Source organism: Cannabis sativa, chromosome 4 (genome assembly GCF_029168945.1).
Source record: "Cannabis sativa cultivar Pink pepper isolate KNU-18-1 chromosome 4, ASM2916894v1, whole genome shotgun sequence".
Classification (NCBI taxonomy): domain Eukaryota; kingdom Viridiplantae; phylum Streptophyta; class Magnoliopsida; order Rosales; family Cannabaceae; genus Cannabis; species Cannabis sativa.
Window position 1 is genome coordinate 82,302,857 of NC_083604.1, and position 12,972 is coordinate 82,315,828.

The 12,972-nt window shown below is 30.3% G+C and overlaps 1 protein-coding gene across 1 annotated transcript; it reads left to right on the forward strand.

The window, feature by feature from the left end:
* Window positions 1-1,880: 1,880 nt before the first annotated feature.
* On the forward strand, window positions 1,881-8,286 carry LOC115714198 (poly [ADP-ribose] polymerase 1). Its single transcript, XM_030642779.2, has 19 exons — window positions 1,881-2,153; window positions 2,393-2,442; window positions 2,547-2,760; window positions 3,525-3,711; window positions 3,799-4,099; window positions 4,411-4,606; window positions 4,684-4,839; window positions 4,941-5,001; window positions 5,092-5,155; window positions 5,487-5,738; window positions 5,832-6,069; window positions 6,164-6,353; window positions 6,496-6,659; window positions 6,765-6,956; window positions 7,035-7,143; window positions 7,232-7,314; window positions 7,427-7,564; window positions 7,644-7,826; window positions 7,914-8,286. The coding sequence occupies exons 1-19, from the start codon at window positions 2,004-2,006 to the stop codon at window positions 7,959-7,961; spliced, it is 2,976 nt and encodes a 991-aa protein (XP_030498639.2). The 5' UTR covers window positions 1,881-2,003; the 3' UTR covers window positions 7,962-8,286.
* The last annotated feature ends 4,686 nt before the right edge of the window (window positions 8,287-12,972 follow it).

Below are 12,972 nucleotides of genomic sequence, written 5' to 3' on the forward strand. Positions count from 1 at the left end.
TAGTGGTGCCTTATAGGCAAGAGCCACTTTTCCTAAATTATTGTTAATCTCTTTTTAGTATTTTAAAATATTATAATATCTCAAAATTCTAAAAAAAAAAAAAAACTCATTATTTATGCACATTGTAAATATTAAAATATGATATTTGATAACAATATTACAATATGATTACTTATTTCAAATTTTAATAAAATAGTATGTAACTCATCTACCCAATATAATATTTTCCCCTTACAAGAAAATAAAGGTAGATACTTTTTATGTGTTAAAATTTTACTTGGTACCTTTTTTCTGAAGTGAAAGGTATACTTTGTGCTTTTCAAATTTAATTTATTTAATCAAATAATTATAAATCTTTACAAAAAGTTCAACACTCACCATTTTTAGCACCTTCATTAGAGTTTTAGTTCTCGACACTTGAGACGACGACTGAAAGCACTAATTTGTGTTGATTGAGAATGATTCAAAAAAATTATCAAAACTTTGAACGTGACTTGTTCTGATAAGAGTATTGATAATAATATAGTTAAATTGTAATTTTTTTTTCATTTCGAGAGATTGTAATTTTGGCTAAATGAGTTTATGCTTAAAACTTAATTGATATAATTAAGGTGTTTGCTATTTTATTCAATATTATTTGTAATCACTATCATGTCTAAAATTTTTTTTTTTAATGAAAAAAAATCTTTACATAAAGTTCAATTTAGAGATAATGTTTCTTTATAATTATAAATAAATAAATATTAGTTTAAGCCAAGAACATTACCGGGTCGGGTTCTAATGAGTGGATCCCACGACAGTATGGGACAAAAGAGTTCACTGACTAATAAATATTAAATAATAAACAATTTTTTTTTTTCAAAAAAAAAATATAGAATAAATATGATTTATTCTTTAGTTATTTGAAGATTTTTGTCCCAAGAACATTTTTCTATTGTAATTTTTTTTTTAAAATTGTAAAATTGTTGCATATATCCCATATAATTATATTCTGCTTATTTATTTAAATAATTTGTTGATATAATACTAATATAATGTTAGTTTGGCCTAATTCAAGAGTCTACATAAAAATTAAATGTATAAAGAGTAGTTTAATGATGAACAATGAGTATGTATGTAAATTCTTAGAACTATGTTTGTATGTTTAATGTTAATAAACTAAGTAGCTTAAAGTTATTAAATAAAATAAGAGTATCTTCAACCATGTTCTCTAAACACACTCCTTAACAGAAATAAAGAGTGAGAGTTGAAAAAAATAAACTTCAACTATACAAAAATGACTTTCTATACTTTTTTTAATAGTATTTTTTTTTCATTGTGTTATAAAAGTTATTTTTTTTTTGGATAAATTTAAATTATAAAATATTATTAAAATAATCAAATATTATAAAATAGAAAGCATAATTAGAGCAACAATAATAAAAATAATTATATTTTAGCTTTTTAGTTTGAAAAATAAAATAGAGAGTACCATTAGAGATGTTCTAAGTATTTGTACTGTAATTATACTTATAACTTATAGTCACATAAGCGAATTATTTTAAAACGGTTACAAATAAATTCTTAACTTTAATTTTTGACAGTAATAATATATATATTATATTTCTGTAACTAATATCAAGTAATTATAGAAGTTTTAAAATTATAACTTAAGTATTATTATCGCAAAAAATTAAACTTAAATGTTTATACTGTAAATTTTTCTTTAAAAAATAAAATATAACTAGTAATAAATATTTGCTTTGCATAGTTCTAAAAAATTTGGACAAAAAATTTTGCAACCGATAACAAACATTCTATTTATTTTAAAATAAAATAAAAATAAAAATAAATTATAAAAAATAAAATAAAATAAATAAAAAAGCTTATAAGAGAAGCTAAAGGTTCGTTTGAGGAAAAAACCCACTCCTTTCTGTGTTTCCAGGTAGAGAGGATACCTATATAATACTATATTGCCACTGTTCACAAAGCCATAATAGGGCTAAAGCTTCAAGCTTTTAACAATGGCGAAGCTTGAGGACCAAAAGCCATGGAAGGTGGAGTATGCTAAGTCATCAAGATCCTCATGCAAGACTTGTAAGTCCCCCATTGAAAAGGAAGTTCTTCGTTTCGGAAAGATGGTTCAGGCCACCCAATTCGACGGTTTCATGCCTGTATGTAATCTTTTCTTCACACTAATTAGTCTCTCTTACATACCCATTTCCCCATTTTTCTCCATTGTTTTTGTTATAGGATAAAAAACCCTTCTTTTAATCGGCTTGTAATATTGAAAAGGTTCTTCCTTTTCTATTATTATTTCTGCGACATTGTTAACTTTTCTTTACATTTTCATTGGTTTCTGTAAACCCTTTTGAGGAAATAGAATGATTCTTACACAATCTTTTGGTTTCAGATGTGGAATCATGCTAGTTGTATACTGAAGAAAGCAAAGCAGATTAAATCGTATGTTGTTGTCATTGCAAACTGTGTAATACGTACAATTCTTGACTATGGAGTTTGGAGAAAGTTGTTAACTTTATAATGTTTTGTGTTCTGTTTTTGTTTAGTATTGATGACGTTGAAGGTATTGAGCAACTAAGGTGGGAAGATCAGCAGAGAATCAGAAAATATGTGGAGGGTCAAGGTGGTGCTGGTGCTGGTGCTGGTGGTGATCAACCTGAGGAAACATATGGTGCCAAGAATGTTGAATGTGGTATTGAAGTTTCTCAAACTTCTCGTGCCACTTGCAAACGTTGTAGTGAAAAAATCATGAAAGGGCAGGTATGGTTACTCATGACTCTATTATTATTATTATTATTGTTATTGTGTTATGGCTGCATTTTCTTATCTTAGCTCAGTTGACACTAACATGTAATTACTTAATACTATCTATAAAACTGTTGAATGCCTTTCCTTTCATAATTTATGTTTCATTTACACTATATATTCGTATTAGTAATAAAAATGCAGACTGAGGAGTTTGTAATTTTGATTCCATAATTTATGTTCCACTTTACTGTTTATGTTCATGTTAGTATAGTTATCAAATTTCATGGATGCAAATGCAGACTAAGGAATTTGTAATTTTGATTTCATCGCTTATCGGTTGATTATGTTGAGATATAAATGTATAAATGTTCTTAGTTCAGTTGACACTAACATGTAATTACTTAATGCTATAGGACTGTTGAATGATTTATACTTCATGATTTATGTTTCACCTTACACTTTATATTCATGTTAGTTTAGTTTTCGAATTTCATCGATGCAAATGCAGACTGAGGAATTTGTAATTTTGATTCCATAATTTATGCATCACTTTACAATTTATGTTCATGTTGGTTTAGTTATTGAATTTCGTCGATGCAAATACAGACTGAGGAATTTGTGATTTTGATTCCATTGCTCATCTGTTGATTATTTTCAGATATTAAAGTATAAATGCTCTTAATAACACAATATTTTAATTGTAGTCTAGTCACTACTTGTTGGTGTTGATGTCTAATTATGTAATTTGGATTGGTTTATTATATTCTTGTCGGTAGGTTCGTATATCTACCAAGCCTGAAGGTCAAGGACCTAGGGGATTGGGTTGGCACCATGCCAATTGTTACATGAACTTTTCCCCATCTACACAATTGGAGAAACTACCTGGATGGGACAAACTCCCTACAACCGATCAAGAAGCTGTCCTCGCCTTGGTTGAGAAGGTTCCCTCTAAAGTGAAAAGTGGTATGAAATTCCTTTACATTGGAGTTTGAACTTTTTCGATCCATTTTTATTGCTAAAGTGCTAAGTCTTTCTTTCACCATTGTTTAGGTAAGCAAGTACAAGAAGATGAAGGAGTGAAGCAAACATCTTCCAAAGCAGGTACAAAACGAACGAAAGATGTTGTTGGGAATCAGGAATCCAAACTTGCAAAAGCTTCTGGGGATGTGTCTACAAGCAAGCATCATCAGGAAGCGTCTGATCTAGATACTAAACTAGAGGCCCAGAGTAAAGAACTGTGGTCGCTGAAAGATGACCTTAAAAAACATGTGACATCAGCTGAGTTGCGTGAAATGCTCCAAGCCAATGATCAAGATTCAACAGGATCAGAGCTTGATATGCGTGATCGCTGGTAATTTAGTTTCTTATGTTGCTCTTACCTGCATATCATGACTTTTCTCTTTTAACTGATCACATTTTTTTGGATTTTCGTGAATTTGTTTTTAGCAATGTTAGAAGCTGTTTTTGGACTGATTTCGTGTTAACTAACTTCTACATGTTTGTATGAACAATATGAGTGCTTAGAACAAGTTGTTTGGGGGTGAACTTGAGAATTCGGTTGAGTCTTTGGCAAAGGCTTCAGTTATTAAATTGGTTTTGAAAGTTGCTTATCATATTTCTCTTTTGAAGTTGATATAACTCAAGTTTGAACTTCTTGCGCAGTGCTGATGGAATGATGTTTGGAGCGCTTTCTAGTTGTCCTCTTTGTTCTGGCTCTCTTCGTTACTCTGCTGGTATGTACCGGTGCCAAGGTTACCTTACAGAATGGAGCAAGTGTAGCTTCTCCACTCGTGAACCAGAACGTATAGAAGGGAAGTGGAAAATCCCGGAAGACACAGATAATCAATATCTTATCAAGGTAACCGATTATTTCTCATGTTGTGCGATGATAGAAGAAAACAATGATTAATAGTTTGTTTTATCAATTGGTTGCAGTGGTTTAAATCGCAAAAGGTTGTAAAACAACCACGGATACTGCCTCCAATGTCTCCGAATGGAAACCATGCTTCTCGTGGTGGATCACAATCATCCAATAGTGATCGCTTGGCAGATTTGAAAGTCTCTATTTCTGGATTACCCAAGGAAACAATAGTATGTTTACATATACTTTTTAATCACGTACAGAACTTACAGTTTATTTTCCATTAAAGTGATTTGTTATGCTCATTTTTCGTTTGAGGGTGATTTTGCAGAAAGAGTGGAAAAGCAAAATCGAGGGAGTAGGTGGAGCGTTTCATGCCAAGATTAAGAAAGGTATGTGCTTGTTGAGTTGCATGTGCATACTAATGTTCGGTTATGATAAGTAACACTAATAATATCTTTGCTTAATATACCAAAATTCAGATACAAACTGTTTAGTTGTGAGTGGCACAGCGGATGACCAAGAGGCTGAGATTAAGAAGGCGAGGTAAAGATTCTTCAACTTGCTAGTCTCATCTCAAGTATGTTCAATTTCTTTTTTCTGCAACTTGCTAGTCTCATGTGCCCATGGATTCTTACTTAAGTCGTGTTATTGCTGATTGTCTATCATTGATTTTGGAGTCGGGATGTGTTTCCTTGGTTTTTGTGAAACGTTCTGCTAACATAATTGCTTATTTTCTTGCTAGAGCTTCTTATTTTCCCGCAGATTGTAGTTTTACTGAGCTTTATATTTGCTCTGAGTTTAAGAATGTATTGTCGAATGAAAAAGGACGTCTTTTTTCGTTTTTGAATTTCACTTTCGAAGTATTTGTTGACAGGAGGATGAAAATACCGATCGTTAGAGAGGATTATCTGGTTAATTGCTTTGGAAAACAGAAGAAACTCCCATTTGATCTTTACAAAGTTGAAGCTATCGGTGAGACCTCTAGCATGGTAACTGTCAAAGTTAAAGGGAGAAGTGCAGTGCATGAATCCTCGGGTCTGCAAGACACCGGACACATTCTCGAGGTTGGAAAAAGCATTTATAACACAACTCTTAACATGTCTGACTTATCAACCGGTGTCAACAGGTGCATTAGCGATGTTCTTTCTTTAGATGTCATATTTGGATTATTAAGTGTCATATAAATTAACCGCATTTTCCCTTTTATTTCTATCTTAAGTTACTATATCCTCCAAATTATCCAAGATGATAAGGATTTGGATTGCTGCAATGTATTCCGAAAATGGGGTCGAGTGGGCACCAAAATCGGAAGTGAGAAAATGGACGAGATGTCAAAAGCAGATGCAATCTCTGACTTTAAACGTATTTTTCGTGAGAAGACTGGCAATTCATGGGAAGCATGGCTTGAAAAACAAAATTTTCAGAAGCAACCGGGGAAATTTTTCCCCTTAGATATTGTATGGTCTTATTACTTTTTCTCATTTATTTTTCTAGCTTAATTGCTCATAATTTCAAAGAGTTATTTATTCTTTTCGATGATGGGAATCTTAGGATTACGGTGTTAACAAAAAAGTATCGACGAAAAATCTCCAAAAAGAGGATAGCAAACTTGCTCCACCATTAGCCGAACTGATGAGGATGCTTTTCAATGTCGAAACTTACAGAGCTGCCATGATGGAATTTGAAATCAATATGTCTGAAATGCCACTTGGGAAACTGAGCAAACATAATATTCAAAAGGGTAAGGCATCAACCAAATCAAAACAATGTATTGTATTTCGGTGTGTTAGTGTTCGCAGGCAAAACAAAAATTCATCCTTCTTGTATCAAAATTATGTATTATAAGTTTATAACGCCCTTTGGATTTTTCTTTCTTTATCCAGGATTTGAGGCATTGACCGAACTACAGAATCTGTTAAAGAACAGTAATCATAATAATGATTCAATGTTAGAAAGTTTGATTGTTGATGCTAGCAACCGGTTTTTCACTGTGATCCCGTCTATTCATCCTCATGTTATTCGGGATGAAGATGATTTTAAGTCAAAGGTGCAAGTTTCTGACTTTTCTTATCTTCAATACATCTTTATTATTATCTTTCTAATTTAATTTTGTTATAAAGGCTAAAAAAATTCATCTTTTTTTCGGTGGCAGTTGAAAATGTTAGAAGCTCTTCAGGACATTGAAATTGCTTCCAGATTAGTTGGTTTTGATGTTGATGATGATGAATCTCTTGATGATAAGTACAAGAAGCTTAGATGTGACATCGATCCAATTCCTCGTGACAGTGCAGATTACAGTTTGATCGAGAAATATCTCCTCAATACTCACGCCCCTACTCACACGGTAGGCTCTATTTACAATGCCGGGCTTTTATTCATATACATATATACGTACATATTGAACTGTTTTTAAAAACCTCAGGATTGGAGTCTTGAACTCGAAGAAGTCTTCTCACTCGAAAGGGAAGGGGAGCGTGATAAGTTTGCTCCTTACAGGGAAAAGCTTGGCAATAAAATGCTTCTTTGGCACGGTAAGTTGCTCTTCACCTAAACGAAATTTACAAGTTTAAAGAATGATGCTCGGAAGTAAAATCAACAATAAATGCTTCTTTTTCCCAGGTTCTCGGTTGACAAACTTCGTAGGCATACTTAGCCAAGGACTGAGAATAGCTCCACCCGAAGCTCCAGCTACCGGTTACATGGTCTCTTGTCTCTTTCTTATTCACTCTCTTATCCTCGTCGCTCATGTTTGTTGCCTAATATGCCTTTTCAGAATACTCAAATTTACCTTTTTGTCTTTTTCTCGGAACACAGTTTGGGAAGGGTGTTTATTTTGCTGATCTTGTGAGTAAGAGTGCTCAATACTGCTATACCGATAGAAAAAGTCCTGTCGGTCTGATGCTTCTAAGTGAAGTCGCTCTTGGAGAGGTCTACGAGCTCAAGAAAGCTAAGGTGAACTTCTAACTCGCTTGTTATAACGAATTTTTTAACTCGTTTTATTAACTTCGTGTTATGTTATCATTTCATTCAGTATATGGATAAGCCTCCTCAAGGAAAGCACTCTACGAAAGGACTCGGGAAGAAGGTACCTCAACAATCGGAATATGTGAAATGGAAGGATGACGTCGTTGTGCCTTGTGGAAAACCCGTGCCTTCGAATGTCAAAGCCTCCGAGCTCATGTACAACGAGTACATAGTTTATAATACTGCTCAAGTAAGTAGAAATCTATATTCAAACCGATAAATCATTGACATAATCGTTATGGTTGTGCTCATACTCGTCGATTGTTTATACGAACAGGTGAAGATGCAGTACTTATTGAAGGTAAGGTTTCATCACAAGAGGTAAAAACAAAATCTGTTGGTCATAATATCGTTCATAGTGTACAGAAACAGTTTCGATGAATTGCAGTCTTCGTCTTAATCGTGATTTAGATCTCATTTTGGGGGTTTGTTCGAGATCTACCAGCTTTTGTTTTCGGTACTATGTAAAGGGGGTGTTAAGTACTGCTTTTGATGAACAAAAGTGTCGAATTTTCAGCATTTCCTTCCCCGACCGCACGGGGTTGAATTATGCATTTTTAATGAACACTTTGGTTCTGGGTGTTTTTTTTTCCACTGTGATTTCAATGAAAAAACACAAGTATTAAATTTCATGTCTTCCTTACAAAGTACGGACTTGCCGTGATCTACAAGTTACCTCTCTTTGTTTATCTTTGATTATTTCAATCCCTAATATCTTCTTTGCAGTTTCAACATCTTTCATCTCAAGATCCTTGATGTTAGACAAAACTAATAAAAATCTAATAAAAACTTGAATTTTAATTTACAAGTTGATATTGTTTATAATTTCTCTAAAATTTTAATTTTTTGAAAAATACAAATAACCCTATAAATAACTACAACAGTGTGCAATATTAAAGAAAAAAAAAGTCTACCTAAATTAACACATCTTTAGGAAGTGTACTACAAACTTTTCCATTTATTTAAACATACATAGTTTTTGATATTTTCCACTTTTAATCCCCATTTTGGGGAGAGCTCATCATGTGGGCAACAAACAATATACTAGTCAAAGTGACCGTTTTTGGTCTTTGAAACTTTTCCTTTTCAAAATCGATTTCACTTTAGGTATTTAATAAGAAGAGAGTTGAATAGAGATTTTGTACTTATCCCAAATATAGTTTCATATATTTCCAATTCATTTGATTGCTTGAATAAGATCCTTCCATCCTCCTATGAGCTCATGTCATTAAAATTAATGGTAAAAGAATTTGAGGGCCAAAAAAATGGCTAGAAAAACGGTTTAAAATTTTATTTAATTTTTGTTTTATTTTTCAAATAAATTCGTTTTTTTTTTTTTTTTGAATAAAGTAGTAAACTTTTATTAATGATAGCAATTATTCATAACAATTGAACGCACTTCAGCAGAACAGTCCTTAAGCTGAAGTGCACGACCTAAAGAGAAACAAGAGCTTCTAGTAAGACAGTGAGCTGCTTTGTTTCCAGATCGTTTAACAAAACAAATTTCAATATAATTCTTAGACAATAAAAACTTACGCACATCAATCACTAACAGACCAAATTAAGATAACATAGGAGTGTTACTCTTAATTGCTTGAACACACAGTAGACTGTCAGTTTCGAGAACAACATTTTGCCAAACTTGTCTATCAATCCAGCTCAAAGCCTCCTTGATACCGATAATCTCCGCCATTTCAGGTTGGACCAAACCTGTCCTACCTAGAGTAAAGGCTTCAATCACTTGACCGGAATTGTGAATATTTTGTAATTGATTGATTCTCATTAATTGATAAGAAGCTAGCATGAGAATATATAATTAAGAATAGTATTATACTTTATTTTCTTGTTGCAAAAACAACCATTTTCATTTGTTACAATGACGATTATACACTCATGCAAATGCAACTCTTATAAGATTCTTCTCATTTTTACGTTACCATTTTGTTATTGCTTATAATATATCCAATTTGAATTATTTCATATGCATTATTATTATATATATACTTTATAGTTTAATTTTGTCTTGAATTTATTGGGCTTCATTTAATTTTTTATTAAGTTATAAATATATATGTTGACTAGTCAAAATCATAACTCTAACTTGCATAAAATTTGCAGCCAACTACTTAAGATTTTAGTTAGAATTGTTTTGTAGTGAAAAAAGATTAAAAATAATAAAAAAAAAATTGGTAACAAATTGTAACAAAACTAAACAATGTTAGCTAGTTTTTGCTACAAACTTTCTTATTATTAGAGCATTACTATTAATAATCATTACTATATAAGATCTAATATTTAAAAAAGATATTAAAAGATATCAGTGTATTTATCTAATATAAAAAAATTTACTTTTAATAATTTTTTAATTAATCACAACATAAATTTTTTTGTAATTAAATGTAAATTTTAGTCACAACAAAAAATTACTTGTGTCTAAAACATAGTATTTAGATACACATTGTCACTAATTTAGTTTCAATGACAATACTTTAGCCATAATATATTGTGATTTTTATAACTAATATCTTTAGTCACGGACCTTTTAGTGATAATATAAAAATAATAATTTATAATTAGACATATAAGTCACAAGTTTTGTTGTAATCATTCTCATATAATAAAATTTTTTATAATGCTGATTTATTGTTATTAGTAAAATTAAGTATTGATTTTATATAATTTAGTTTTAAAAAACTATTATAAAATATGTGCCCCTTTCTAGGTGATGCCTACTGGTGCATAAAAATAATACTTAATATTTAATTATACTGATAATAGTTTTACACTTAGGAGGCGTTTGGTTGGGATGAATGAAATTATAAGAATGGGAATGGGAATGGGAATAGGAATAGGAATGGAATGGAATAAAATTTAAAATGCATAAAAAAATTGATAAAAAAATTATTAAATTTTTTTTCTTGTTACATTGGAATGGTCATTCCTTTCTTTTTAAAATGGAATAGCTATTCCACCAAAATGGTAGAAAGAGCATTCCATTAGAATGCTATTTCAATACTTTAAAAGGCAACCAAACAAAGGAATGGAATAAAAATTGTTTCTTTTCCATTCCATTCAATTTCATTGCCTCCAACCAAACGCCACCTTAACATTTGTCTCCCAATGCATCTAATAATTACACTTGTGCTTAACATTTTCCTTGGACACCAAACTGAACTAAAACTTTGACATTAATGGTAAAAGTTTCATTTTTCAAGATTTTCTTTTTTTTTTTTTTATGAAATTAAGTGTCATAAATATATTGTTGAGGTAAATAACATGATCACACCTATGGCAATCTTTTATGTTTGGTTGCTCTATTAAGTTAGAGTATTGAGATGTACTAAGGTATGTGTCAAGTATTATTATGAAATGACGTTCTATAATTAATTGGTTAATGATTTTTTATAATTTTTATTAAAGTAAAATAAATAAAATTTAATATTAAATTGTACTAATATTATAATAATATTGTACCTCATATATTATTTTAGCATTTTTTATTAAACTAAGCAAGCCAATGCTTTGAAAAAGAGTCAATGAGAGAGAGAAATTAGAGGCCATTGAGTAAAGGCAACGGCCATAGATATTGTTGTTATTTAATTAATGGGATTTGTATTGTAAATTTTCAAGGTCCAAGTTATTAAGTGTCTAAATTAACAACTATTTTGCCACTTAAAACTTAATATTAATATATAATGTGTTATTCTCATAATAATCATGGCCTTATTAAAAAGTAGTACACTACTCTCAATTGTAATGACTTGTTTATCATATTTTTAATTTTGTTTGTCTTACCTCGATTAATGGAGTCTAACTTATGAAGCATTGAAGCTTAATATCAACAAAAATGCTTGCACTAATAGTCTCCACTACTATTTAACATGTGTTATATTGTTATTATTTATGAGGTTTTATATTCTTTAATTTAATAATTATTATAGAATATTAATTATTAGTCATATGTAAAATATTATTTTGTAGTTGGTGTCTAATAACAAAACTCGGTATGTATTAAATTCTCTCAACTTTTATCCTCATCAGGTGTTCCTTAGTAAAATTAGATAGAATTTTTTGAATCTAACAATCTCAATATATAGTTCGAGAATAATTTTCAACAGTCTAAAAAATTTAGGGTATAACTTGGTATATATCAAAAGACAAAAATACCCTTTCATAAATAAAGCATTACTATATGGCAAAAATTATCAAATACTATTATAAGGTGATATTTTATAACTAGTTATCGGTCCTCTATAAATTTTATTGAAATAGAATAAGTAAAATTTAATATTAAATTATACGAATAGCAATATTAAATATTATAATAGTGTTAAACACCATAAGTATAATTTACCATTTGTCTAATAAATAATGAGAAACCAATAAAACTATAGATACAGAAATGATTCTAGAAGTGTTAAATTAAGGATTAAAATAGTAGCTATTACTAACAACTTGTTGAGTTGAGAAGTGAGAGACAGAAGCCTTGTATAGATGGGTTTGGACCAAATTGTAATTCCAAAAAGAATAGAAGAAGAAGAATATGAGAGTAGTATTGAATATTTCCTTTTCTTCAGTTTGATTTGAACAACTAATATATAATAATAATAAATAATAAATAATATTGGAAAATAATTAGTGGTTGTCGGTAGGCCACTCACTCAAACAAGTCTTTATATAAAACGACAAATATCACCACTTCCCATGTCCGGCGTTCGGCGCAACAATTTCACACACACACAACACACTATTCTCTCTTCTTCTTATTATGCGTTTGTTTGTAACGCCGTATTAAGTCGTATTGTATTGTATTATATTGAATTGGATTATATATCATATTTTTATATAATACTATATTAAACTTTAATTTATACTAAAATATTATATATTTAGGTGTCCATAAAAGTTAATGCCACGTATAGTTTCACATAAAAATATTGTATAAAATACAATTCAATATAATACAATACAATACAATACGACTTAATACAGCATTCCAAACGAGTCCTATATTGTTAAAAGATAAATGCTAATATGCATCATCACTAGTGTTTAGTACTTTTTATGTGTAAATATATTTATTAGTCTAATTAAATATCGAGTTTTATATAATTTAATATAATAACTTTTATGAAGTATCGCTAGCCAATCGCAACGCGAGATATCGAAAAAGTATTAAACACTACTGGTACCTAATACAATGCTCTTGTTAAAAGGTATGTACTCAACCCTCCTACTTTTTTCGATATCATATTGCTAATAAAATAATTAAATATTTATTTCTATATTACTTATAATAATAATTTTTAAATATATTAGTAACTAATCATAAAACG

Excerpts from the sequence above, each read along its gene's own strand:
- LOC115714198 (XM_030642779.2), top strand. The coding sequence starts at position 2,004 with ATGGCGAAGCTTGAGGACCAAAAGCCATGGAAGGTGGAGTATGCTAAG. Across the intron at positions 4,840-4,940 it reads GATTACCCAAGGAAACAATA|AAAGAGTGGAAAAGCAAAAT; the intron begins GTATGTTTACAT and ends GTGATTTTGCAG. Across the intron at positions 7,565-7,643 it reads ACGAGCTCAAGAAAGCTAAG|TATATGGATAAGCCTCCTCA; the intron begins GTGAACTTCTAA and ends CATTTCATTCAG.